The sequence below is a fragment of the Borostomias antarcticus genome, assembly GCF_949987555.1.
Source record: "Borostomias antarcticus genome assembly, chromosome: 19".
NCBI lineage: Eukaryota > Metazoa > Chordata > Actinopteri > Stomiiformes > Stomiidae > Borostomias > Borostomias antarcticus.
The window spans coordinates 16395518-16421455 of NC_140252.1; the positions used below are offsets into that span (position 1 = coordinate 16395518).

At 46.2% G+C, this 25938-nt stretch overlaps 3 protein-coding genes across 5 annotated transcripts in view; 1 reads left to right on the forward strand and 2 right to left on the reverse strand.

The window, feature by feature from the left end:
- Positions 1-2469: 2469 nt before the first annotated feature.
- On the reverse strand, positions 2470-6697 carry LOC311321473 (uncharacterized protein). Of its 3 annotated transcripts, none has more exons than XM_084453459.1 (8): positions 6235-6697; positions 5003-5111; positions 4044-4737; positions 3530-3747; positions 3376-3432; positions 3178-3262; positions 2855-2995; positions 2470-2634 (listed from the first exon to the last, which is right to left on the reverse strand). In XM_084453459.1, exons 2-8 carry the CDS (start codon positions 5099-5101, stop codon positions 2576-2578), a joined length of 1353 nt encoding a protein of 450 aa, XP_084309585.1. In that variant the 5' UTR covers positions 5102-5111; positions 6235-6697; the 3' UTR covers positions 2470-2575. The 3 variants fall into 3 exon arrangements, with proteins under 3 accessions (XP_084309585.1, XP_084309584.1, XP_084309586.1); XM_084453458.1 differs by having other exon boundaries at positions 6128-6697; XM_084453460.1 differs by lacking the exon at positions 6235-6697 and adding an exon at positions 5439-5540.
- Positions 6698-8903: 2206 nt separating this feature from the next.
- On the forward strand, positions 8904-19699 carry cd164 (CD164 molecule, sialomucin). Its single transcript, XM_084453341.1, has 6 exons — positions 8904-8998; positions 9731-9799; positions 13724-13819; positions 14779-14949; positions 15388-15456; positions 15753-19699. The coding sequence occupies exons 1-6, from the start codon at positions 8929-8931 to the stop codon at positions 15917-15919; spliced, it is 642 nt and encodes a 213-aa protein (XP_084309467.1). The 5' UTR covers positions 8904-8928; the 3' UTR covers positions 15920-19699.
- A 3138-nt stretch (positions 19700-22837) lies between these two features.
- The window catches only part of LOC311322018 (P2X purinoceptor 3-like), a gene marked incomplete at both ends in the record, with an annotated part of 4134 nt that continues 1033 nt past the window's right edge, over positions 22838-25938 (reverse strand). Inside the window, 8 exons of the mRNA XM_084454030.1 lie at positions 22838-22957; positions 23128-23205; positions 23319-23384; positions 23489-23582; positions 23756-23892; positions 24519-24660; positions 25411-25488; positions 25746-25839. Of these exons, the coding sequence (XP_084310156.1) occupies positions 22838-22957; positions 23128-23205; positions 23319-23384; positions 23489-23582; positions 23756-23892; positions 24519-24660; positions 25411-25488; positions 25746-25839 (809 nt within the window). The remainder of the gene's footprint in view (positions 22958-23127; positions 23206-23318; positions 23385-23488; positions 23583-23755; positions 23893-24518; positions 24661-25410; positions 25489-25745; positions 25840-25938) is intronic.

A 25938-nucleotide genomic window follows, 5' to 3' on the forward strand; every position in this document is an offset into this window, starting at 1 on the left:
CAATGCGAGGTCACGCATGGAGGGACGCGTTTCGCTTAAGACTGTTTCCTGTTGAAATCAAAGTAAACCTCACAAAACCCAAATACTGGTCCTTTGAAATGGGATTTTGGGAACCATTAGCTCTTCCTCTCACACAATGGTCCTCCTACCTTCTCCCGCTGCGGTAATAAACCCAGGGCGTGACATTCCAATGAAGATCTCTCCCAGCAGACTCACAGAGTGAAACAAAGGAATATGAACAATCTTTGTCTTGTTTCTTTAATAAAGTTCAATTACTTTCTCCCAACTCTGTGATGCAACCACCATGAGAACAAGCCCTAGGAATAAAGTATGGGCATCGATGCATTGTATTTGTAACCAAGTGTTACTGTGTGTTGTAAATAACTGGTTCTATGCTGTTAAGTCAACCTAGCAATGTTTGGTATCAATCTGAAGCTAAAATCATGAATCAGCTGATTATGCATGTTGGGGAAATGTAATATCATGTTGAAACCATAACCCTGCCCTTTTTGTGCGTGGCTGTAAGCCAGCGCACCATAGTTGAATGTTGACCTGCATTTCTCTGTTGGCACCACAAGAGGCAGTAGTCGGAGCACACCAAAATAAAGAAGGGCACCAAAATCAATTTGCAGATCTCTACTGCACAAGTAGAGTAGCGGTGAAAGCATCGTACTCCCACCCAGGAGATCGGGGTTCAAGGCCCCCGGTGGGGATGATTTTGGGAAACCATATCCACACCATCTGCTAGCCTGTGGGTTTATTCCTATGTTTACTTTCGGCCGTTCCATCCCTCCCTCATTTCACTCTCCTTTCCTCTTTTTTGTGCATGGCTGTAAGCCAGCGCACCTAGTATAGCGTTTGTCTGGTTATCACTCCCTCCCTCCCTCCGTTGAATGTTGACATCCATTTCTCTCTTGGCACCACAAGAGGCCATAGTCCCAGCACACCAAAATAAAGGATACCAAAATCAATTTGCCGATCTCCATTGCACAAGTAGAGTAGGGGTGAAAGCAATGGATTCCCACGTGTGAGATTGGGGTGCAAGGTCCCGGTGGGGATGATTTTATGGGACAATACCTCAAACCTCCACATGTTCATCCTTTCACTCCAACTTTTACCCTTTGCCTTATAGGTCAGATCCTGTCCCAACCTCAACCCTTATTCTAACCTCAACCAACACTAGGCTGTAAGCCAGCGCACCTAGTATAGCGTTTGTCCGGTTGTCACTCCCTCCCTCCCTCCCTTACTCCGTAGAATGTTGACCTGCATTTCTCTGTTGGGGACGAATTTGGGAAACCATACCAACACCCTCTGCTAGCCTATGGGTTTATTCCTATATTTATTTTCGGCCTTTCCATCCCTCTCCCTCCCTCCTTTCACTCTCCTTTCCCCTCTTTTGGGAAGTACAGGAGAGATTCCATAGGAACAAAAACACTATGACTTCAGTATCAAGTTCCTCGGTAGTGTAGTGGATTAAGCATCTGGCTCCCATGCGGGACATCAAGGTTCGATCCCCAGGTGAGGACTAACCTGTTGATACCTAACTTAAGCCACAACCTTTCTTCCTCTCCTCTCTGCGCCCTTTCCTGAGTGGATTGTAATAGAATTTATAATCAACCTATAATATAGTCTGTAGTGGTATACATGTATTCTTTAGGCTGGTTTAGGTATTGTAGAATGTTGCTGAAATGGACAGGATTTTAAATGTCAGAGGGGAAGGTTTAATGGCAAGACCTTCCTCCTGCCATTGACCGGTAGGCACGTAATCACTAGGCTTGGTTAGGTTTTTAGGGCACGACCTTCCTATTGCTACTACTGACCAGGAGTCACAACAAAGCCTTTGTTTAACGGACTGTCACAGTGCCAGACAGTGGCATGCACAGACATTTTGGGGGGCAGGTGCTCAGTGAAAAATGAGGGCACCTTGCGCGACAGATAATTTGTATTTTGATTGACGCGCGAGCTGTTGACGGGACGGGGGGGGGGGGGGGGGGTGAGACTTGGTTAAGATTACTACATAATACTAAATATTCAGCTTAAGTATACTGATAGCTTCACATGCTGTAACAACAACAAAGTCTACCGACATTGGTCGTGTGGTGGTCATCATTACGTTAAATCCATTAATTGATTATGACTAGCGTCTAGCTTGTTAAGCAGGTGGGCAGTCGGCTTTGAATCTTTGAGAAATGTTCCAGATGAATCAACTCAAAAATTAATATTTGCTACTGCCTCAACTTCCTCTAGTCTTTCGAAGTGCTTTATTGACCAGTTACAGCTATACAGCCTATACTTGAAATGTCACTGTATCATAAATACAGTACCTCTATCTATCTATCTATCTATCTATCTATCTATCTATCTATCTATCTATCTATCTATCTATCTATCTATCTATCTATCTATCTATCTATCTATCTATTTATTGTATCTATCTGTCTGTCTATCTATCTATCTATTGTATCTATATATCTTTATCTCTCTCTCTCTCTGATTAGATGAGTAGAAGTGAATGCTGTAATGAGTACAGGATCATGAGACTTCATCTGATCCGGTGTGGTCCAGCGTCCCGTCTCTAGAAGAGCCGAGCCCCATGACCGTACCAGGACTGGGCCAGCAGGTAGCTGAACGGATCTGCAGGGAGGAGGAGCGCTCTGTTATTACACATCACACAGACACTCTCATGCAACTCTATGACATTGCCTGGGACCCATCATGATCATGTTTATGTTTTTCTTGCGGTGCTGGGTTTGAAGCACGAGGATCTCTATAAATACTGGAGCAGGTAGAACTCTAATAAGTAGTGTTGCTGTGCTTTAAAGTCTGCTGTGATAGAGAACCGTTATCCTCTTACCCTGGGGGGCTGGAAGGAGCGGCATGGTTATCGGCGTGGAGGGACAGGGTGTGAGGACAGGTGGCGGGGGGGCGGAGCCACGCGGCACTTCAGGCCAACAGTTTTTCCAAGATGGATACGCCCATCTGCGATGAACTGGCACTTTTGGAGAAAGGAAAACACAGGTTGCTTCTCAAGAAACACACACACACAGAAATAGGACTGGATAAGTGTAACTAAAAGAGCTTACAGAAACCTCATAGGAACAACAATATGTTATCCACCATTCACTGCATCTCTTGCTTGTATGTTAGCTATCATAGCTTTCATGTTTGTGTAGTCACCTGCTTTTACAGAGTACTTGTTGACTCCATTTTGCATTGCATCGTTGCCCATTGGTGGGGTGGTTGTTTGGGAAGGGGGTATTGTCTGTGAACCCCCCCAAAATCAAACATAACATCAAAAAATTCCCCAAATACACACTTCACACATTACAAATAATACTGATCATATACTTTGAAAGAGCAGTTTAAAGCACTTACCTTCTCCCAAGCTGCTCTCCTGTCCACCCATTTCTGGAGGGACTCATCCCAGACAATCTGAGGAGGAGTTAGAATCAAGAATCAAAAATCATCACGAGTTCTACCTGTTGTTGCCAAACACCTCCTGTGGAACAAGAAGACTTGGGTCTCTTACAGATTTGTCCGTGTCGCTGGGCAGGTGGTCCTTCTTCTCTCCCCACGGGAAGAGCCACCGGAACCAGCCTCTGCTGCTCGTCTGGGCTGGAGGCCCCGGGGTTCGCTGGGCAGTGGCCAGGAAGTGGTCCTGCTGACCAGGGAGCACGCTCGCTGACTGGCTGGGGAGCCCGGACTGCTGCTGCTGCTGCAGACAGTCCGCATAGCTGCTCCTAGGATCTGTGACAAGGAGGGATTTTGAATGATTAGACAGCATTTTTTCATTGTCTTGAATGATTATGTTGTAGTGAATTGCCACGCTAAAGACAGTTCAACAGGCATTAATGGGCAGGCTATGACGTTCCACAGAAGGTGTGCCAAAATGGTCGCCTGGAAACCCATCCTTGAATAGCAACACCACTGTCACAGTGCAGTAAAATATAATTCAAGATGGTTCACCAGGCTATCAAATAGCTACTTAAGCTAATATCTTATTTAAAAAACAGACATTTTCTGTCTTAATGAACAGAAATCACCCTTTCTGGCAGAGTAGAATGCGTCTCCATGGAAGCCTGTCTGGGGAGCAGGCGACGGTGAAGGTAGGCTCTGAAAATAAAAGATTGTATCAAGCCAACCTCTTTGATCACCAGTCCAGATAATGTGACCCCACTGACCCCACCCTGCCTGGGAGTTTGCGGGGGCCGGGGGGTGTCCGGTGTAGCCCGTGTAGGGACCAGGGCAGGGCTGGGAGGCGTCAGCGTATCCATGAGATGGGTTCCCTCCCGGGTAGCTGACCTCCACTGGTGCATCAAGGATCGTCTTGGTGGCGGAAATCTTTGTGGCGTCCGAGACCTTCGGGGTCAACAGGCCTCCTTCCAGACAGCTCAGGTCCAGTGAGGGCTGGTCACGTGAGGCGGGCAGGCTGGGTGTAGGAGGGCTTAGCGGGTGGAGGACTACGAGAGGCGGCCCGTAGGAGAAGTGGGCACACCGGGGGTCCGTGCCGCTCATGGCCTCCGCGGCCGGCGGCTGCTCAAAGAACCCAGCGCTGGGGCTGGTGGAGGGGGGTAACAGACTGGCTGTAGAGGGCTGGACGGGGTAGTTGAGGAGCTCTGGTGGGGGTGGTGCGGGGGCGCCCCCCTGTGGAGGCCTGGTCTCTGAGCTGTCACCAATCATAGATTCTTTAACAACAAATGAATCAAAGGCTGACGGTTCCTCACCCAGGCTGTCCTTCTGTGGGAGAAATTCAGAAACAGTATTAGTAGGAAAAAAAAACACTTTAATGGGCTAAAGACTTGACCATCTGGCCATCTGACCCTCTTCAAGTGAGTGCACATTCCTGCTTATTTAAGATAAATATCAACACAACTATTATTATCAATCTCCTGGTCCTGTCATACAAACACACAGACACCACGCACGCGCGCACACACACACACACATACACACACACAAACAAACACACACACATCATCCCTAGGGTGATTCTGCCACTTACTCTGATGTTTTTGCTGAGGTTTGCCACGCAGCACCACAGGTGGTATTGCTCCAGCCCCTTCTGAGACATCTTCTCTGCGTAGCTTTTCAGATCCTCCATGGTCCTGCAGCTGGAGGTAAGACGGTGATGTGAAGATGGTGGTGAAGTAGTCAGGTGTGTTAGTAGGCTACTCACACCCCTTAGTACTCACACCCCTAACCCTTGGAGTGGCATCTCTTACATTTTAAATCAGATAATTTCTAATATTGGTTAGGGAGCAAAAAATTGGAGACCGCAAGTTATGCGCTCTAGCCAATAGGCCTATCAGACTGAAATATATATTTTGCAATGCATGTATTTTCTGGAATTTTCTAGATTGCGACGCTTAATTTATTTGCCATGAAACAAACCATTAACGATAGGCCTTCACTTTCAACCAGGCGGACCTGATGCTTACCTAGAGCCCGTAAAAACCTCTTGATGAGTTTTGACACCCTACAGACATCCAGTCTTTCGAGCGATGAATTCAATGAAGAAATACAACTTTGGGAACAAATTTGATACATCCAAAATGTTTGTCAGCGTCTGATAAAAATGAAACCTGGACGTTATTCTTATCGTCTGTTTCTGTCATAATGAAGTAGGCTACAAACGTCACGGCACAAAATAAAAGCTATCTATTACGTCATAGTGTAGCTAATTCAGGTAAGCTACCTGCTTAATTTTTCTTCTTTTTTTTACCTGCTTAACATGTCATGGTGATTGTATCCAGATTTACTCATAAATTACAGCAATAAGACTGGTTGTGAGTCCAGTCCTCTTTACAACCTCTCCCCTGAGGGAGAGGGAGTTCCCAAGAATTTCACTCTATTACGACTTGTATGATGGATGTAATAACTAAGTAAAACATATTCAATCTAGGTTGACATTCATTTGAACCAAGCAGTCACAATTAAAATACCTACATCAATAACAACTTGGTGGAGTAGCCTACTTTGAACATTATCAAAGCCTTGTGTTATTGAGTTTCCATGAATGTGATGCGGAAGTTTGAAAGATAGTCATGCAATCATTTCTAGAACAACTGGCTACTATTGGAGCTCTCGAGTAAGTGTTTGAAAAACACAGGCAATAATCACAGTTTACCAGTAGGAGGCGGTCTGTGTCTTTATTTCTTGTACTTTCTCCTCCATGTTCTCCTGCTTAAAAACATTAAAATGAGGCAAAATATGCCAATATAGCCTACAACACACCGTATGACGTCTGCAAATGTTCTTCTTGAAACAATGTGGTCATAAATATTCCCGTTTCATCGTGGAGCACGGTTCTGTGGGCACTGCGAGAATGTAGACTATTCTCTCTGTCCACTGTAAGTTTCTGTCCAAGCGACAAAACAGTCTCCTTTGAGAAAAGGCAGTGTCCTTTGAGAAAAGGAGACTGGGTCTCGCTGTATTACTCAGGCTGAACTACAACGTCTATTCACAGGCGCGAACCCACTACTGAGCGGCACGGGGGCTTTGACCTGCTCCGTTTCCGACCTGGGCCGGTGCACCCCTCCTTAGACGACCTGGTGGTCCCGGGCTCCCCCAGGAGCACCATACCGATACCGAACTTAGTGCGGACACCCGATCGGCATAGTCCGCTGCAGGCCAGAACTCCTGAGCTCAAACGATCCGCCAGCCTCAGCCTCCCAGTAGCTTGGATTACAGGCGCACGCCACTGCGCCCGGCGAGGACTGAAGGGATTTTTAGTTATTTTGAAGCTGCCAGGCGATTGCGCAATCGAGTTGCAAGTGTCCTCTGCTCTGCTCTCTTGTGGCGGTATGTGGAATGACACTGCCATTTTATATTTAGGATTTGAGGTTTAGATTTTGGTTCATCCAAAAACTGAATGCAGAAGTAAAAATTGTCACAAACAGTAACCATTATCATAGTCCTTTCTACATTATATATATCACCACATAGGTCATCACTAGATGATGAATTGCTGCTCATTGAAACAAAATTCACATTCTGAAGAGCGTTGGGAGTTTCCCCATTTCCACAATAGTGATGATGAGCCTTGGAGTGAGGGCTTGGTTTTATTTGTGTCCACTGATCTGGAATCCAGTCTGTCAGGCGTTTACTATTATGTACAGCAGTATGTGCAAGTTCATTCATTTGCTATATCTTTGTTAATCTGATAACTCACTATGAATCCCAAATCCACCCCAACATTTGAAACCTGAGTAGACACTACGATAGGTCACGTTGGCAAGAGAATGTAGTATAACAGTATAGGCTTACTGTATAGGCTATTTCTTAAACATATCCAATACAGTGCTAAATATGTCTGGGAAAGTAACTTTGATTTAGAGTTCAGTGCAGAGGAGTGTAGGCCTACATCATGGACAATGTCACTTCTTGGTTTGAAAGGCATTTCCATTCTAGAAAAACAACAGGTGTCAGATATTCCCACGACAGTCTGGCTGCAGGCCCACCTTCTCAAGACAGTGTGTTGCTCTATTAATACATCCATGGTGTTGCTACACCACTCTCACTACTGCCACGCTCAGGACAGTGTAGGAGCTAACTCCTATGATAGATGGCAGTAGCACAACTTGGATGCAAGGCGCTGTTAAAAGAAGAAGAAGAAGAAGAAGAAGAAGAGGAAGAAGAATAAGGAGAACAAAATAATAATGAGAGTTTAAACATTTAAATCCACACATTTGTCCAAGCAGACCAATCTTTGAATGCAAGTTAGGTGCCTGTTTCATTTGATCTTGTGGTTTGGTTCTTGAAGGGATGGATCTTGGTCTGAGTCTTGACTCCATCTTTTACATGTACAAACATATTTCTAATTTAAATATTCACTACTAGTAGCACTTTTGCTACTGAAACCTGACAGATATGTGTCGTTGTAAAATAATTCCAGCGAATGATGGAAACTAGCATGTTCTCAGAGTCCTGCTGTAAATATGCACTACTCCACTCCCCCTAACAGATTCGGACTGAAGTGTCCCAGACCCATAGAGAGATCTGCAGCATGCAGTAACGTAGTAAGCGTAGCTTACGTAGTGTATCAGCGAAAGAACTCTCATGGGTCTGGTGTTGAGACTAAGCTTATCCTAACCTGACGCACCAGATGGTTTGCTTTACATAACCATCTGGGAACTCTCCGTTGGAAACTGTTTGGAAAAGGGCAGGCAGGCACTTTCAAAAATACTTGGCAGGTGATTGGATGAACTATATGCGCTAACTTCAAATGCTACTTGCTTGTATTTCCTCATAGAACAGTGATTGAATAGATCGTTTTATGATCAGGCACAAACGGATCTCTTTGGAGAGTATCCAGACTGATTTGCTAGAGAAACAGAATGTGAGCTTGCGAGATCAGGATGGTCTCACGAGGCAATAGGCTTACACTGTGTAGTGTCCATATCAAATAAACTTAACTAACATAGGCTATATGATCAAATATTGGACTTTAAATGAAGACAAATTCACTTCCACACGTGATTTTCTTCCATAGGGCCCAGCGCTTGAGGTCGCAGGAGGTGAGGCCAAGCGCGTGAGGTCTGCAGGAAGATCCTATTGAAAGCAAATAGAAAAGAGTAGCCTAGAGACAAACGCCGATTTTGTCTTCATCGCTCCCAACTACATCGAAGTTCAGCGGCGTCTGGACACAGTAGCCGGTGGTTCCTGAGCAATACACGTGTGTTTAAAGTAATACGTTTTACAGACAAGACCCTTCCTTGGTCCTGTACCTTCAGGATCTATCACGACACTTGACTCCTCCCAGTCCCCGCGAGCTGTAAAAACTGCCACATGACCTGGCTACGAGGAAGTACCGAATTTGCTAGCTTGCAGCAACAGAGCGAGAACCACGAAACCAGAAATCAGACACTCTTTCTTCCGCGTCTCTTTGCTGTTCAGGTTGAACGAGAAGGAATAACGAACAACATCAATATGTACTTCAAACTGTTGTTTGTTACATTAGTTGTGGCCGTGTGTAGTGCAACGGCAGCTCTAGACGCAGGTAAGTTTTTAAGAGCTAACGTGGGCTTGCTAACACCCGCGTTTGTTGAGCGAGACATTTTGAGTGTATATGTGTCGAATCTCGGTGTGGTTAATTAAAAATAGGATACTACACAGTCTCCAAAACAGCTTTATATTAAGTAGGAAGGTTGTCAACCCTGTTCATGGATTCAAAATAGTTAAGTGGTGAATAGCGAACAGCTCTGGTTTATCGTCATTCAAGTCGTTACTCAGGAGCGCACAAAAGCCAGCCAGCTCTGGCACACGTTGACCTACTAGCTAGCCCGGCTAGCTAAGTTAGCTGTAACGTTAGCCCTTCTGCCCATGTTGACAGCAACACTAGAAGCTGTATGTTAATTAGTGTATTAGCTAATGACTGTGGAGTACTAGCTAACCGTTTAGATAATTGCCTTTGTGGACAGTGCAATAAGGCTAGTTCCTCGACTTGCCTATTCAGAATGATGGCTGTTATGTAATGGCTTAGCTATAACAGCCCTACGAATTTATTGCAGTCTGAAAAAGCTCGCCGAGAAATGTCATATGGCAAGCCATTAAATTCCTAGACAATGTTTCTCTATAGCTGATAAAAGTCCTTCTTTGGGGCGGTGCTATATAAACAGTAGGAGAATATAAATACCTAGAAAAGTAAAGTTTGTTTGGAAAAGCTACGCCCCTCTCTCAAACACGTTAACCCTGCATTTCCTCCATCTAATATGATCGATGTCCCCTTAAGGTGAATGTCATTCCTTGAGCTGCGACGCCTGCACAGAGCATCCTGGATGCAGATGGATGAACTGCACATGTAAGTATCTTATCTCCCCACCTGCATTTATGTCACTGTAGTAGAGAAAGGAAATGCCAGCTGTTTACATCAAGGCTCACAGGAGTCTCTGATACTGTACAGTCAAGGCTTGTGTTGAGGAGCCACAAAATCTTGTCCATTAACAACCTCATTAGTGTCTCAAGCAGCTGCCTATTGGAGCTAGACTACTGGTGGAGAGGACATGAACATGTTTAGACACATTGTGCCCCATTCCTTGCAGTGTCCGCTTGGGTCACGTATAGGTTGAGAATACATAAATCACCTCGTCATCAGACCCATTTCAGAAAAAGGGAAAATATCTTGCAGCCTTTGGGGCAGGAAGACTTTGCCATGATGCAGTAATCTCATTATCATAATGGAAATGTTGCCTTGATTATGAAAAATTACATCTGTGGGCTACACAGCCATGTTCTCAAGAAATCTCTTGGTTGCTGCAGTGCTGCTGCTGTTGCTACTGCTGCTGTTGTTGCTGATAGTTTTATAGCTTCAGGCGTCTGGTTTGATGTGTTTAGCCTAGCTCACTAGAAACACTTACTGTAGGCGGTTAGATTGTGTGTGATGGGTTAGTTCCTGCTCTGCTCTGCCTCCACAGAAAGTGTCACTGTCTTTTGTGGCTTAGTGGGCTGCTGCGTTATCAGCCAGCGGAAAGAGAACCTGGTTTGTTTGCCCGTTGATGTTGTCAGCCTTGCCAATTGAGGTCAGGTCCACAGGCTTTTTGAGAGGTGCTTACTTGCAAAGCAGAGATTATGTGTCAAGCCCGTCACAAGCCACAAAGTTCAACAGGTGTGCCGTTCCCTTGTGTGACAGGATGGGTGTGACACATGGGTTAATAATCCCACAGAGTGTGTCTTTGTAAGTTTTTGGATTTGAATCAGGCAGGCAGTATTGCTAACTAACCAGGTTAACCTAATTTCTTAGCTTATAGCTTAATGTTACACTGTCAATCTAAAGCTTCAGGCTACAGGTTCAACCAGGTATTCTTTCCTCTTTGAATACTATGTTATCTGACAGCGAAAGGGAGATTGTTCAGGGTGTGTAATTTGCAGGTGCGTGAGTTTATCCAGAGGATTCAGAGGGAAATATGACGTCAAACTCAGATACTTAAAGAGTACACCTGCCTGTGTGCTCAGACCGGAGTGTATACTTTAACTGTGCACACACACACACACACACACACACACACACATCAACACACAAAGGTGGCTGCTGTGGGCATGAGGTGAAGATTATCCTGGAAGCTAGTCCCTGAAGACGAGAGGAAGCCAGGGGAAGAATGACAGGAAAGATGCCAATATCCTCCAGAGGAGAAAAGGAAATGGAGTCCATCCAAGAGAAAATGTAGAGTGGGAGGAAGGAGAGAGGATTAGATGAGTTAGAACAAGACCGACCACTCACAAACATTTTTATACTTGGATAAACATTAGGCCTAGGGAACTTCCTGCAGCCCTGAGTTCTAATGTCTAACTGATCATCTATCCGTTAACCTTCGAATAGACATTTTCACACAACACCAACCTACAGCCTAGCTTGAGGGTAAGACATTTTCACACAACACCAACCTAGAGCCTAGCTTGAGGGTAAGACATTTTCACACAACACCAACCTAGAGCCTAGCTTGAGGGTAAGACATTTTCACACAATACCAACCTAGAGCCTAGCTTGAGGGCAAGACATTTTCACACAATACCGTATGAGTGTATGATAACCAACCATTAACAGGAAATCTCGCTGGAAGCCTTAATCTAACTAGGCTGTAATGTAGGAAGATGTGACAGTGAGTAAGGTCCCACGCCCTCCTTCATTGTCTCCCAGGGTTAACCTGGCCCGGCTGGGTGGATGGTGTAACAGCCGACCCTGGGAGTCGTCCAACTGGACTGGCAAGGTGTAGTAACAATGCTGCTAGCCCTCTGTGAGCTTCCGCTAAGGTGGGAGGACAGGCTGCTTTGTTGTTTTTTTGTGGGTTGGCCTGACTGGAGATGGTGGTGGATATACCACTGAAACACAGGCTTCGTTCTCTCGTCTGGGTTGCAAGCAGCTGTCTGCTACCTGGAGTTTTAAGCTGACGTGGTTTCCTGTTCTTTCTGGGGGGGGGGGGGGGGGGGGTTGGGGGTTAAAGAGAGAGAGATATATTTCAGAAAAGGAGGAGGGTTTTCAGTTATCCTTCTCTTTATTCTCTTTCCGATGTCTGCGGCAAACAAGCTTACATGACTCATGGCACAGTGAAGCTGGGTGTCGGTTACACAGCGGGGTCTCAGGTTTATTAAGAGTTCAGCCAGGGAGAGTTCTCCTAGCGCTTCTCATGTAGCCCCACAGCACCTGACAAGCCAGTCATGGCAGGAGTGCGTTCGCTCCCGCCGGAACTAACGAGTCACAGCAGCCACTCTCGCTACGCAGGCGACATCCAGGCCGCAGCTAACATCTCCTCCTCCTCCACCACCTCCACCGCACGAGGTCATAGGCCGACACTAATGCCTTTCACAATCCCCGCCACAACAGATCACTTATTAGATATGAAGTCAGCAGAAAGGTCTTAAAAGGCAGCCCTGGGATGAGCCTGTCCTAAAGTGCGGAGCAGCTGCCCTGTGCTACCACACCCGTTATTACCAGATTTATCGCTGGCCAAGGGACTTAGTGTAAACAAGGGCATTGGCGTCAGTAGCACTTTTTTGCTTTTTTGCTTCTTAAGGTTGCTACACACACACAACTGGGGGGAAAAGGACAGTAAGATCTAGTGATATCAGCCCTTGTGCTCTAGAAGCTTCCCTACAGTACTCCTCACTGTTGCCCTGCTGCCCCGCCCCTAGGGGTGGACCCGTTGTGGCGGTGATGTCACGACCACTCTGGTATGTGCGTGTGAGAGAGTTCCACCTTTCACAGCTGCATGTGAGGCTAGCAGCCTCTACCCCCCTGCCCATGGAAAGGCTCACATATGGTATAAAACACACACACACACTGAGATAGCAATAGGGTCACACTTGTTACAAGGCTAGGCTATGGCAGACTGCTATGTATAGGCCTAGGTCAGAAAAAAACAACATTTGAGGCAGGCAATGTTGATGTGTGAGTGGCAGTGAAACGTGGAGACATCCCCAGTCAGTGGTCAGGATGACTTGGGCTTTCCCATGACTAGCCTGTCATTGGCCTTGGGAGGGTTTTTGTCACACTGGCCAATGGAAGAATATCAGACTCATTTGTTCCACTGGCGACCGGGAGAAACATCATCCATTTCCTGTTAGATTCAGGTTCCCCCTCAAGGTAGTGGTTATGTCAAAATGTGTGGTCATTTTTTGTTCTTCATCAGCATGTGAAGGGGAGGGTGTGGGGAGGGGGGGGGCACTGAATAAGAATAACCATGAAAAATAAGTGTCTTATAGGATTGGCTCTTCCTCTGAACATCTCAGCATAAATCACTCCTGTCCTCTTTATTAAATTAAGAAATTGATGGCTATGTTAACACTTGAGTCTTTGTCTTGTCATCTAGGCAACGAGTTTTGGAGAGGCAAGAGTTTCTAGTTGGTTCAAGTTTCCTCTTGCCCCCCCCCCCCCACCTGCTGTGCCTCCTGCACGACTGTAGGTCAGGCTAATCAGTAATGCCAGAGATCATGCAGAGAGGTACTGTGGGAGTGAAGGTGCAAGCTGTGACACCATGGTGTTTCTGGGAGCAAAGTTTGGATTGGTAGGACTGACACACAGAGACTGGACAGTGTTTGTAGACCCGTTGCATTGACTTTGTTCCATTACATTTTTTTTTATTGCAAGATATAAACTGTTTTATTTTCCGGCAGCTGAAAACAGTCCTTGCTCTAAAGCCTTGCACACCCTTTGAACAGGCCGTGTATCTATCGAAAGTAAAAAGTTGTACGCTGAAAGATGGAATCTGTGTTCGTGTCCCCCTGTGCTCAGTTACAGCCAGTCCAGATGTCAACAACATGTCCTGTTTGAACGCGACCGGAATCACCAACATGACTGAAGCATCGTGTGTGAACGCCACCTGTTCAGGTAAGCCAGGCTGTCTGTGGATGCACTCAATCTAGAAGAATATTCAGGGCCCCTTTTCAACTAAAATGCACCCTTCCCCCTACCCTTCCTCTAAGGGTTGAAGGAAGGATGCATGTATATCATTATGTATATGACTGGGTGAAGTAAACAGGTGAGTGAGCAGAGGAGAACATGCTTTCACCCATCCGCTTATATTTTAGATCAGATATTGGCCTAGTAAGCCTACCTAATGGAGTAGAGGAAGAAAGGTTTCCAAAAGCTTAATTCTCAATTCTTTGTGGACATTACTTTCCCCCACGGCTTATGTAACATACTGTATAGCAGACGGGACATGTTACTGACATGGCAACACAACACAGCGAACAGGATGTGTGTAGAAGGGAGCTGAAACAGGGCCCTACTCTATCCTACGGAGATTGAAAGCCCTTCCCATATGACCTCTCTTGTCTCATGTTGTGTGTTAACAACAGCTGCTGCTGCTATGCTTATACGTCTCAAAAAATACCCCATAAAAGCTTCCCTTCCCTATCGCTCTACCTTCACCCCTGACCTCCCTCCTTCCTGCCTTCCCTCGTCCACTCTGATTGGACGGATGGTTGAAAACGCCAGTGTCTAAATGAGTTGGCACGGTATATTCACCCGCCCAGCTCCATCTTGGGGCCTGGAGGGCAGAAAGGAAGGAGACATTTTGTGATTATCCGTCAAACCTGGGTTTATTGGACACGTTGGAATCGTTTTGAGGTGCGTCGGGTATGGCCTGCCTTGTCTGAGTCACCATCACATGATGATGCTTCAATATCCCTTGGTTTCATTGTGTCTGGCTGGCAGAATTAACCCGAGCGCATCTCAAGCATTTCAAGTATGTCAAGCGGGTAGTATTGGAGCGAGGTCTGATCTAGGGATACAAACCAGTTGTTTGTGGTCCTCTGTCCCCTGCTTACACCCTGTTCTGGTGTTAGGTGCCTCTACGGCTGACACCAACACCAGCTCCACCACCCTTACCCCATCAGCCACCACCACCCCACCTCCTCCTCCTACTCCCACCTCCGCCGCCCCTACAGGTCCCCCTACTCCCGCCCCGACCAGCAACGCCACTAACACCAGCACCCCGGCCCCAGAGCCCACCGCAGGTAAGGACGGGCCCCTCAAGCCGAGCTTCTAGCCACTCGACCCCCGCAAGTCCGTGTTCTTCTGGGTGTGGGGGGGGTTACAATCAGTCCCTGCTTAACCATATCTATCGGAGAGTTTAGAGAACAAAGAATCAAAATGTTCTAACTGGTCAATGTGTCGCAATGCTTTACTAAGGCACAAATAGTTTTATCTTCTATGTCTGGGAATCTGTCTGTGGTTGCCGGGCGAAGCTTCTTTTCTTTCTTCTTTTTAGAATATTGTAGAAGGGACCTGCTTGAGCCTCCAGCGCTTTTGTTGTCCCAACTCTTATTATATTTACGTCTCTTAGACATACTTCATGCCGTTGGTGTCATGCTAGTAATGTGATATGTGAAATGTAATGATATCAGTGTCATGATGGTGAAGCGGTTAACTGAAACCCCCTCGCTGTGCCTCAGCTCCCGCCAACACAACTGGGGCTCCGACGGTCATCCCTCCAAGCCCAGTACCTACGGGCAGTCCCTCAAGTAAGTTACTGTACAAAGTCTGGTCAGTGCTATTAGCATAGAAGCTAAGGGAAGGGACCGTCTAGCTGAGTACCTAGGACTGAAATTAGGAACTGACTAGCACTGATAAGATACTGTAAGGAGAAATGATTACAAGAATTCCAATGTGACCAAATGAACTTTGTCTTTTGTATTATTTTTTATTCTACCTAGACTAGTCACGTGTTCTGTGATGGGCCCTTTAGCCTAGAGAGAGAGAGAGAGAGTCTGGTCCTTTAATAAACTGGAATGACCTGCGTCTCATCCTCCCTCTGCAGACGGCACCGTGGCTCCGGTTTCGCCCACAACCGGCCCTGCGAAGAACTCGACGTTCGACGTGGCGAGCTTCATCGGCGGCATCGTCCTGGTCCTCGGCCTCCAGGCCGTGATCTTCTTCCTCTACAAGTTCTGCAAGTCCAAGGACCGCAACTACCACACCCTCTGAAGCGGCAACCATGTCCCCACACACACACACACTGGCCCCCCATGTGCCAACTAGAACCTTCTGATATGACCCAACCCTCCCCCATCACGCCCGAACAAACAGTGTTTCCAAGTTATGTTCCACCCTCAACCACCTGTACCTTGTAGTTGAGGCCTGCAACCCCCTGCTGCTGCTGCTGCTATTGTAGGCCTATATGTGAACCCCCCCCACACACACACACACTTCGCTACGCATGCTACACACTCCTCCCTGGTGCAGCTCCAGAGCAGTGGCGTGTTCAAACCTCCAGCACGTAGAGGATTACATCACTTTATGCTCCTTTCAACCCCCTCCCCCTGCTTTCCTTCCCCTCCACCCATCATGCAGTCAGTCAACCTGAGCGTCTGAGCTGTCGTCCTGTGTGCTGACTGGGGGGAAACCGCTTTATTTACTGCCCCCCCCCCACCCTCCCAACTTCATTTCAATATTTTACCTGCCGAGCAGTCAGTCATTTATGAAAAGGAGCTTTCTGTTGATGCATAACAGGCTTTGGCATGCCAGCCTTGCCTTGCCTCCTACCCTGATAATGTGCTGGAAACACTGTTTGAGTGAGGTCCCCCCCCCCTGCTTTTATGCGTTTTGTGATTGGATTGGATGACCTGCGGAGGGTGGAGCATGTCTTTTAACTCTGTTGGGGTCTGGGGGTAGTATTGTCACAGTCATTTGATATTGTTAAGATGCCATGAAGGAGAGAGAGAAACCCAACCAGGATGTAAATGTGATGCTCCATTGTCTAAAGGCCAGATTGGGACGTTCTTCTAGGAGAGATGAGAGATCCCTCCAATGTTAGAGGAGGAGGAGGAGGAGGAGGGTGTGCGCGTGCTCTCTTGGTGTCAGGGCTCCTCGGCGGTGCTTTTGACCTCATGTCGACCTAGGGATGACCTATCACCTGGTAGCGATTTAGTACAGGACATGCCAAACGCCAAGAGAGCAGCTCGATGCAATAAACTATGTTGACCCCCCCCCCCAACCCTTTCCTTACTCCACACCCCTCCCTGACTACCAACCCCCTCCATCTTGTCTCATCTCAGCCAACTTCAGTCTAGCAAGTCGGAGAAAACCAACCCCTTGACCCAGCCCAAGAAGTAGATCACAACATGAGCCAAGGCATAGAGGTCAAGATGAAAGATTGTAGTATATATCTGAAATATAAGTCTAAAGTATAAATTTAATGTCAAGTGAGATGAGAACGGCATGCACCTTCTCGACGTGGACAATGATAGCAGCAAAGTGCCTTTTATGTTAAACGTCTAATGTGACTATATAAAGAGGGAGATGAGGATGACGATGCTGCTCTTCCTCCCGGGGCTAGCCCTGAGTGTCGTCGCCGTGCATGTTGACACGGTGGGTGGACACAGCTGGCGAGGACGAACGGAGAGAGAGAATCCCTAGTAACCCAGCTGGACTGTATAGCCTTTTATTACTGAGGAGTATAAGATGGGTAGTTCCTCAGTGTTTGATTGAATGAAGACTTGGTATTGATTCATCCTGACTGATAAGTCCACGTATCGTCCCCCTCCCCTATGCAGAAAAGTGTTTCCAGTAAACGTAGAGCGTTCCATGGCCCTGTAGTAGTGAGGTTCCTGCTTACTTTGTTGTTCAGAAATTCTAAGATTGACCCACTCTGCGTTTGTAAAGATATTAGGACAGAAGTGAGGGAAAAGGCTTAAGAGGCGGCCTCGTCTCAAGCCGACTCATGCGTCTGTGCTCGCGCGTAAATTAGAGCGACGATGAATGTCGGAAACGAATCAAACGTGGTTGATTTTGGGAGCGTTATCGATATCCCATGTGTAGTGGCATCCTCAAGTGTGTTCTCTGCCACTCTGTCCTAGCTGGACTGCTGCGTGAAGAGTAGATGATGGGCGAGGTGCTGAAACGCGGTGACGAGGTGACCGAGTTAGAGCCCCCGTGTCACATTCCCTGATTAGCACGCCGCTAACAGCGCGATGTCGTCGGCCTCCCTCCGCCCTTGTACATAGAACTGTCCGGTCCTTCAGCTGCCTTCTGCTTCTGGGTCTCAGTTGTGTGCGAAGGCTAGATGAAGGAGCTCTTGAGTGTCTATTTCAATAGGTTGGCTTGCAGTGGCTTGTCAGTGTCGAGACTTCTCAGTTTAGTTGTTTGGGGTGTTTTTTGCCTCCGTTTAATTTTCTAACATTAATGCATGTCAGATGCTTGGAATTGTAGTTGATATTTTTGCGTTGCGTTATGCTCTTTCTTGAGGCTTAAGACGTGAAAGAACCACTTGATTCATTACTTAATTAACCAGTATGCTTGAGGAGAGTTTTGTCTCAGTTATGTGCATTAAAGCCAGAGTTCTCAGTTTTGGCATGGAAAATGGAGCGTTGCACTGACAAAGCTTTGTTTTGTACTTTCTTTTGCCTTTCCTAATGTTTTCATGCCAAAATCAGTTTCACGAATGCTTGTAATAGGAGTCATTGTTGAATATTTGCCAAATGATGGAAAAATCTTTTTTTAATGAACACAGTCAATGTAATTTATAATAATAATAATAATGCACATGTCTTCTTTGGCCTTTGTCAGGCCCTGATTCAGTGTTTGTTCTAGATCACCGTTGACACGCCTTTTTAAGATCCACCTCTAGTCACCTGATGGCATTAATAGGCTACGCCCCAAAGACCCCCCCCACCCCCCTCAACTACGGCAAGTCACGAGTACAGAGTTTTTGCCTTAGCTACACCCGAGCACCATCGGAGTCAGAGGGAATTCATTGTGTGACGGTGGCGAATGCATCAGCGGTTGCTGCTCGCTTGTCCTCCTTCCTCTTAAACCAATTTGATGCTGTTGCACCCTGGGAACACAGAGCAGTGTGACGTGAAATGGCATTCTCTGCATTGGCATCCCAACACATCACCTGAGTCCATAGCAACAGTTACAATTCCTACTTTTCTTTCCCTCTCTCAACACCCTGTAAGCGTAAGTCTAGTCACAAATTCCCTCCCTGCACCTCTTAAAGAAAAGTGCCTTACTCAGTTCAACATGTATATGAAGAGTTTTTTTTATTATTATTATTTTTGCCTGGAAATGAGCAGCCACACCCATTTGCTGTCAAAGGGATCCAGCGCTTTCAAAAACCCCTTGTAAAAAAGTAAAATTCGGGAGATGTTTTCTGTACTGAAAGCTGCTTTGAATGTTGTCTTTTTTGTTTTCTCTTTCTCTCTCTCACACACACACACACACACACACACAGCTTTAGGAGCTTAAACCACAGAGGAGAAAGACCGCCACAGCCGCTGAAGTATAGTGTGGCGAACTCTTCCACCCATCTGGCAGCACATGATGACAGGCTGGCCTTGCTGCATTCTGACCCACAATGGAGCTGACATTCTTGACCTCTGCGTCAAGCAGAATGTAGCAAGCAGTCTGGAGCCAAAGTGATGTCCAGTGTTCAACATGTCAACATCTGTTGCTATATTATCTCGGTGGCTCGGGGCAAGGTTGTGGCTTCTGTCCTGGCTCTGGCTCTGTTGGTGATGATGGGTGTTCTGAAAGCTTTTCAATTCTTCTGTCTCGCTCTCTTGCCATGCGATATAGCCATGACCTGTTTAATACCATCCCGTCATTCATCTGATGGGCGTGATTCTTTGCTCTAGCTTCACACACACTCACACAGTTGCCGTGTAAGACACTTAGTAGTGTCATACATCCCACTCTGTTAAGGTTTTATGCTTGTTTTATGTGTCCCTTTTCTCTGGACTTTTGTTTTTGCCTTTTTTTCTAGTTTTGCCATTAGTTTGAAGATGTTCAATCAATAAAGTTTGAAAGTGTTAAGCACTTATTTTTGTCTTTGTTACTGTATTTGCTTGAAATAAAGAGAATGTCGGCTTACATCATCAGGACAGTTCTTATGACTAACTGTTGACTTTGACTTAGCACACAGTTCTGACATATCTTGACTATGAGAGTAAAAACTAAATGAGAGTCAGACTATCGCCAGATTGGAGCCAAGGTAACGAACATCAGTAAATTTCACCCGGGCCAACTTGTAAATCCCATTCATCAGCGACGTTGCCAAAAGGAAGGCAGAGAGCCCGGAGAGTAGACGATAGGGCTGGGTATCGATTCGAATTTCAAGAATCGATTCCGATTCACAAGGTTCAGAATCGATTATCACGATTCGATTCAATATCGATTCAGTTAGTGTTACTAAAACCTTATTTTTTTTTATTTTTTTTTTAGCTGTAACCTTAATTAATTACATGACTGCCAAGTTAGGCAACACATCAATACTAGGGCTGGGTATCGATACTGATTAAAAAAAATTGATGAATGAATGAATCATTGAATGAATTAATGAACTATTCATTGCTTCATTTATTCATTCATTCATTAAATAAAAGATCGATTTTGGGATTCATGAATCAATTCTGAATCATTTGATTCAGAATCGATTAAGCTATTTTTTTAACCCAGCCCTAGTAGCCGGGCCAGACTAACGTGTTGTTCACTGTTGTTCTTTGCTTCTAGTCTGAGGAGGGAGACGAGCGTTGGGGCTCGTGGTTCCAGGTGACAGCCTGATGGGTGTGGACATAAACGCGTGTCACAGTCGACTTGGCTCCGTGACTCTTCCGCGTGCTGCTGGGGTGGCCAGGGGCGGGGTGGAGCCTGCGGTGCCAGGTTACACCCTGCTCTGCGCTCACTCTCTCACACGCTCCCCCCCTCCCTCCCTCCCTGTGTGTGGTTAATGTTCCTATCCTAGCATACAGTAGGTGTGCTCTGAGATTTTTTTTTTTTTTTAACGATTTACTTGTACTGCCCCTTCCCTCTTTCTCTCCATCCATCCCCCCCCCCCATCTGTGTGGTGATAACAGGATATTAAAGAGGAAACTGACACAGGGTTTACTGCATCAATCATATAATGCGAGCCGTTAGGCTGCTACAGACAGACAGACAGACAGACAGACAGATAGACAGATAGATAGATAGATAGATAGATAATTTCATGATAGGGGGAAATTTGGTGTTTCCGCAGTGGTCAACAGTAAGGTTTATTAACACCCCAATGACGGTGTGGAGGTACCAGCCTGATCAATAAGATTTAACCCGAAAGGAACGACTCTTTCTTGTTTTTGAGCAAACACAAACACGCTCGCACACACAGGCATACAGAATTTCTGCTATGTCCTATTCACTCTAACAGGATATGTGGTCAGCTCACAAGGTCATGAAAGTTCTGCTTACTTAGCAAAAAAACACCAGTTAGAAAGGAAGTGTGTGTGTGTATTACTGCCTGTGTGTGCATGCATGCTTGTGTGCCCTCAAATGTGAGGACATGTGTTTGTGATAATGCATATGTGCATTTTTGATTTGGGTTTGTGTCGCTGCGTGACTGCGCGTGTGTCAGGTTTTGCTCAAGTGTGTTTGTCTCCTCTGTCAAGCTTAGAAACAGCTAGAATTTCAGGGAAGAGGGGGCGTCATGGACACCCTCTCTCTCTCTCTCTCTCTCTCTCTCTCTCTTTTTCTCTTTCTATTCCAGCCCATCTTCCCATCATAAACAGCCCCGTGCCCTGAACTTGGCTGCAGTGGACAGAGATGGTGAGCCACACGGCTGCTCTATTTCAGTCAGGAACATCCGTTTTTCATGACTCCAGCTGCCTTTTTTACAGAACAGAGAAAAATCCCACAGTCTTCCTCAGTGACCAATGGATTTCTATATTCATAGGCTAAATTTCTCTCCTGTGGTCACTGGAAACCTGCGTTCGGTTTCAACCAAGTCTCTCTGTTGACATTGTGGACAGCTCAGGGGAAAAGGCCTGTCACTAGTGTCATTTTGTTGTTGTAAACATCGTGGGTCGGGAGATTTTAAGTGATATCTGTCCAGCGTCTGTTTGTTGGTACTTTCGCACGCCCACAGCAGCATGTCTGGCAAGACAGAGACATAACTCTGCCCACCTACGCACATGAGCTAGTGAACACTGCTTCGCCCACTTGGCAAGAGAGAGGAAGAGAAAGCTGCTGGATTACTGAAAACGGAGGAGAAATATGGTTAGGGAGGTAAATTAGTAAGAGGCCTGAGGAGAGAGAGACAGAAAGAGAGAAGGAGAGAGAGAGAGGGCTTGCCAGAGCTAACCTGATTTTCTGCGTCCAGGTTGTCTAATCTAATATAGCAGGTCGAGACAAAGCAATGGATTCAGAACATTTCTCTCTCTCCCCACCTCTCTCTATTTTCTCTCTCTCTTTCTCTCTCTCTCCCCCCCCTCTCTATCTTGCAGTGAGCTCCAACTCACAGAAAGGATACCAGAATCCTGTAATGGCAGAGAGATAAGGCAAAGAAACAAACTGACCATTAAAACAATGTGTGTGTCAGCTGATGCCTTTCTCCCATGACTCAGATCCCTGTGCGGAGTAGGCACACACACACACACACACACACACACCTGCAGGACTGTGGTTGAGAGGCCTATACTCCCTTTCAGTTTTAAATGTAGAGCTCTTTCACTTCATCATAATTTCCTGAGCGCACACTCTCTCTCTCTCTCTCTCTCTCTCTCTCTCTCTCTCTCTCACACACACACACACACACACGTGTTGGTTGTTTTACATGTTGTTTATGTTCCATATTATGAGGGCACTTTCAAACCATAAAACTGCAGACTACAGATGTTAATCGAGTAAGCCTTGGGTGGGGGACAGTTTTACATTTGAACATTTTGACGTGTCACAATCTACAGGTCAAACACACTGTTGGGGTCACATGCAAAAACAAAGTTAAACATCCAACAGTATTTTCATTCACAGGATGTGTGTCAGGAGAAATGTGCAATATGAATATTCAGTATTTTTCCTCATGGACTAACTGACATCCTCAAACACCGTGCCCCGCCCTAAAACGTCATCTTATTGGCTGGGAGGTGCTGCCTGTTAGCCATATTGTCCAATGGAGAAGTCGCTGGACTGCTTCTCGTCATTCCTGATTGACAGCTGGCTCCGGTACAGCCCGCTGCAATGGGTAACAGAGGGCTCCATCCCTGCATCTGACACCTGGGGGGGGGGGGGGGGGCAGGGGGATGGAGAGAGAGAGGGGGAGAGGTATGGATGAATGGAGAGACAGTTGAGGTGGATGGAAAGAGAGAGAAGAGAGTCTACAGATGAACTGTATAAACTACAACTTGTTTCAGCTGTATTGAAAAGCTGAGTGAAGGGGACGTTACCTCCTCAAACTTCTTGGCCTTGTATTGCTCCGCCCCTTTCAGGAAGTTCAAGAGTATGATGTCACAAAGCACTGTACCCTGGAGCCAATCACAGACCAAGAAAGGTCAGGTACAGAATATATAAATTGGTCATCTAATAATGAGCAAGGCATGAGAGAAACTGAAGCTGAGGATGGGAGGAGGGAGCTCACCACTCCCACGGAGGTGAATGCTGCCACCATGTTGATCAGAGTGGGGATCATGTTGAACTTCCCTGCCTGGAGAGGACACACACACACACACAGACACATGCAGACAGACATTCACATTATGTACGCATGCACACACACACACACACACAGAGCAGAAGAAACATACTCACGTTTCCGTTGACCAGCACGTCAAACCTGATAGCGTAGGCTTTCACCAGGGTGCGATAGTCTGTCCCATTGTCCATCTTATAGTACTTGGCGAACCTTTCAGTACAATTACATGATTGGTTTAGTTAGTTTGTCTATTAGTTCATGTTTGTTTGAGGCTGGTTGACATGCCACATGGGTAGGGTTAGGGACTAAGATGCTGCAGAGTGACCTGGGATTGACCTTTGACCCCTTCAGACTGGGATGAAAGGTCTGAGATCATTGGTTACCTGAAGTTGTAACCGGGGGACACGCTGTTCTTCTGCGACATGGCGTCCAATCGGGTGAAGGAGTAGGAGGGGCTACACTTGTCCTCTGATCTATCAAGATCGCACATCCAGCCGATCTTTATCCCAATCACTCCTCCCTGAGAGAGGTGGAGAGACGTGAAGATTGGAAGAGGGAGAGGCGGGGAATAGAGAGAGGTGACGATAGGGAGAGAGAGATGTGGCGAGAGAGGGGAGAGAAAGGTGGAGAGAGAAGAGAGGTGAATACAGGGAGAGAGAGAGAGAGAGAGAAGAGGTGAATACAGGGAGAGAGAGAGAGAAGAGAGGTGAATACAGGGAGAGAGAGAGAAGAGGTGAATACAGGGAGAGAGAGAAGAGAGGTGAATACAGGGAGAGAGAGAAGAGGTGAATACAGGGAGAGAGAAGAGGTGAATACAGGGAGAGAGAGAAGAGAGGTGAATACAGGGAGAGAGAAGAGGTGAATACAGGGAGAGAGAAGAGAGGTGAATACAGGGAGAGAGAGAAGAGAGGTGAATACAGGGAGAGAGAAGAGGTGAATACAGGGAGAGAGAGAAGAGGTGAATACAGGGAGAGAGAGAAGAGAGGGAAGAGAAAGGTGGAGAGAGAGAAGAGAGGTGAATACAGAGAGAGAGGTGAGGGTAGGGAGAGAGGGAGAAGAGAGAGGTGAGGGTAGGGAGAGAGGGAGGCTGGAGAGGAAGCGTTTGTTTGAAAAGGGCAGAGAAGGGAGGATGGAGGAGTGTGTTACGTTGTGAGCCAGGCTGGTGAAGTTCTGCTGTGCGTATCGGACCACATCCCCCACCCTGAAGATAGGGCAGTAGGTGTTGTTGACCATGTCAAAGTTACACGTCTTGATATAAGCATTGGTGATGGTCGGCAGGAAATTCCCTCTGTGAGAGAAAGGGAGAGAGAGAGGGAGAAGGAAAAAGAAAGAAAGGGTGGGAGAGAAAGAGAGAGGGGGAGAGAGTGAGAGGGAAAGAGGGTGATAGCATCATCATCACCATCACCACCATCATCATGAGGATCAGTGATATACTGACCATAGACGGCCTTTGCTATGTTTCACCCGTTTCAACTGAAACGGGCCCCGCCCTCGCTAGGGCCCCCGACTATAATTCGATAGTCACCCCTTTCCTCTCACTAAGAACATGACTGACTGTGTCAAAAATATGAACTAGTAAATTGTCGGAATTTCGGAAATAGTTGGACTAGTCTAAAACAGTCTAAATTGAGCACAATTTAATCTATAAGGTTAAAAAGTTGTTTGTTTGTTTTTTACAGTACATCCGACAGGTATAGTTCATAAATTTGTTTGAGTATTTTGAATATCTATTTTTATTTCGATCTGCCGCATAGTCTACACTTGTCAATGCGTGCAGCCAATGGCCTGGCGACTTGCGAAGTTGAATAAACACATTTCAAACATCAAAAACATCTTGTGTGATCTGAATTACAGTTCAAATAATTAGTTTGAATTAAATGAGTAATAACAAAGCATGCCTTAATTAAAATAAATCACACTGTTGTGAATATGGGTCAATGGTCATTGAATATGGGTCTTTTATTTTATAAATACTTTTTCTTCTTCTTATAATTGCTCTTGAAACGGGCCCCCAGATGGTTAAGACTCTGATACTGACTTGGTGAAGTTGAAAAGGGGGAACCGAATGCTGTTCTTGATGAAAATGGTGAAGTTCTCCACCTCCATCATAGGCACCCTGGCACACACACACACACACACACACACACACACACACACACACAAAGGGAAAACAATGATTGTGGGAGAGGGAGGGAGAGGATATAGGAGATAAGAGACTAATGTCTTAATGTGGTCTATCTCTGAGAAGAGAGAGAGAGAATATGGGAGATAAGAGCCTAACGTCTTAATGTGGTCTATCTCTGAGAAGAGAGAGAATATAGGAGATAAGAGACTAACATATTTCGTAGTCTATCTCGGAAAAGAGAGACCTACGTCTTGATGTAGTCGATCTCTGCAGGACACCACCCTTTGATCTCACATGTGTTCAGGGTGTCGTTGAAACGAACACACCTGCCTGTCGGCAGACCTGGGTTCGAGAGAAGCGAGGGAGGATAAACGACAAAACGTACGTCTGCTGAATATCTATACTGTAACATGTTTGTGTTCATGGATTCATGATGGTGTT

Coding starts and splice junctions, on each gene's coding strand:
- cd164 (XM_084453341.1), top strand. CDS start 8,929: ATGTACTTCAAACTGTTGTTTGTTACATTAGTTGTGGCCGTGTGTAGT. Junction 8,999..9,730: donor AACGGCAGCTCTAGACGCAG/GTAAGTTTTTAA, acceptor TGTCCCCTTAAG/GTGAATGTCATTCCTTGAGC. Junction 14,950..15,387: donor GGCCCCAGAGCCCACCGCAG/GTAAGGACGGGC, acceptor GCTGTGCCTCAG/CTCCCGCCAACACAACTGGG.
- LOC311321473 (XM_084453458.1), bottom strand. CDS start 6,174: ATGGAGGAGAAAGTACAAGAAATAAAGACACAGACCGCCTCCTACTG. Junction 3,433..3,529: donor CCAGCGACACGGACAAATCT/GTAAGAGACCCA, acceptor ACTCCTCCTCAG/ATTGTCTGGGATGAGTCCCT. Junction 2,996..3,177: donor CAAGTACTCTGTAAAAGCAG/GTGACTACACAA, acceptor TTTCTCCAAAAG/TGCCAGTTCATCGCAGATGG.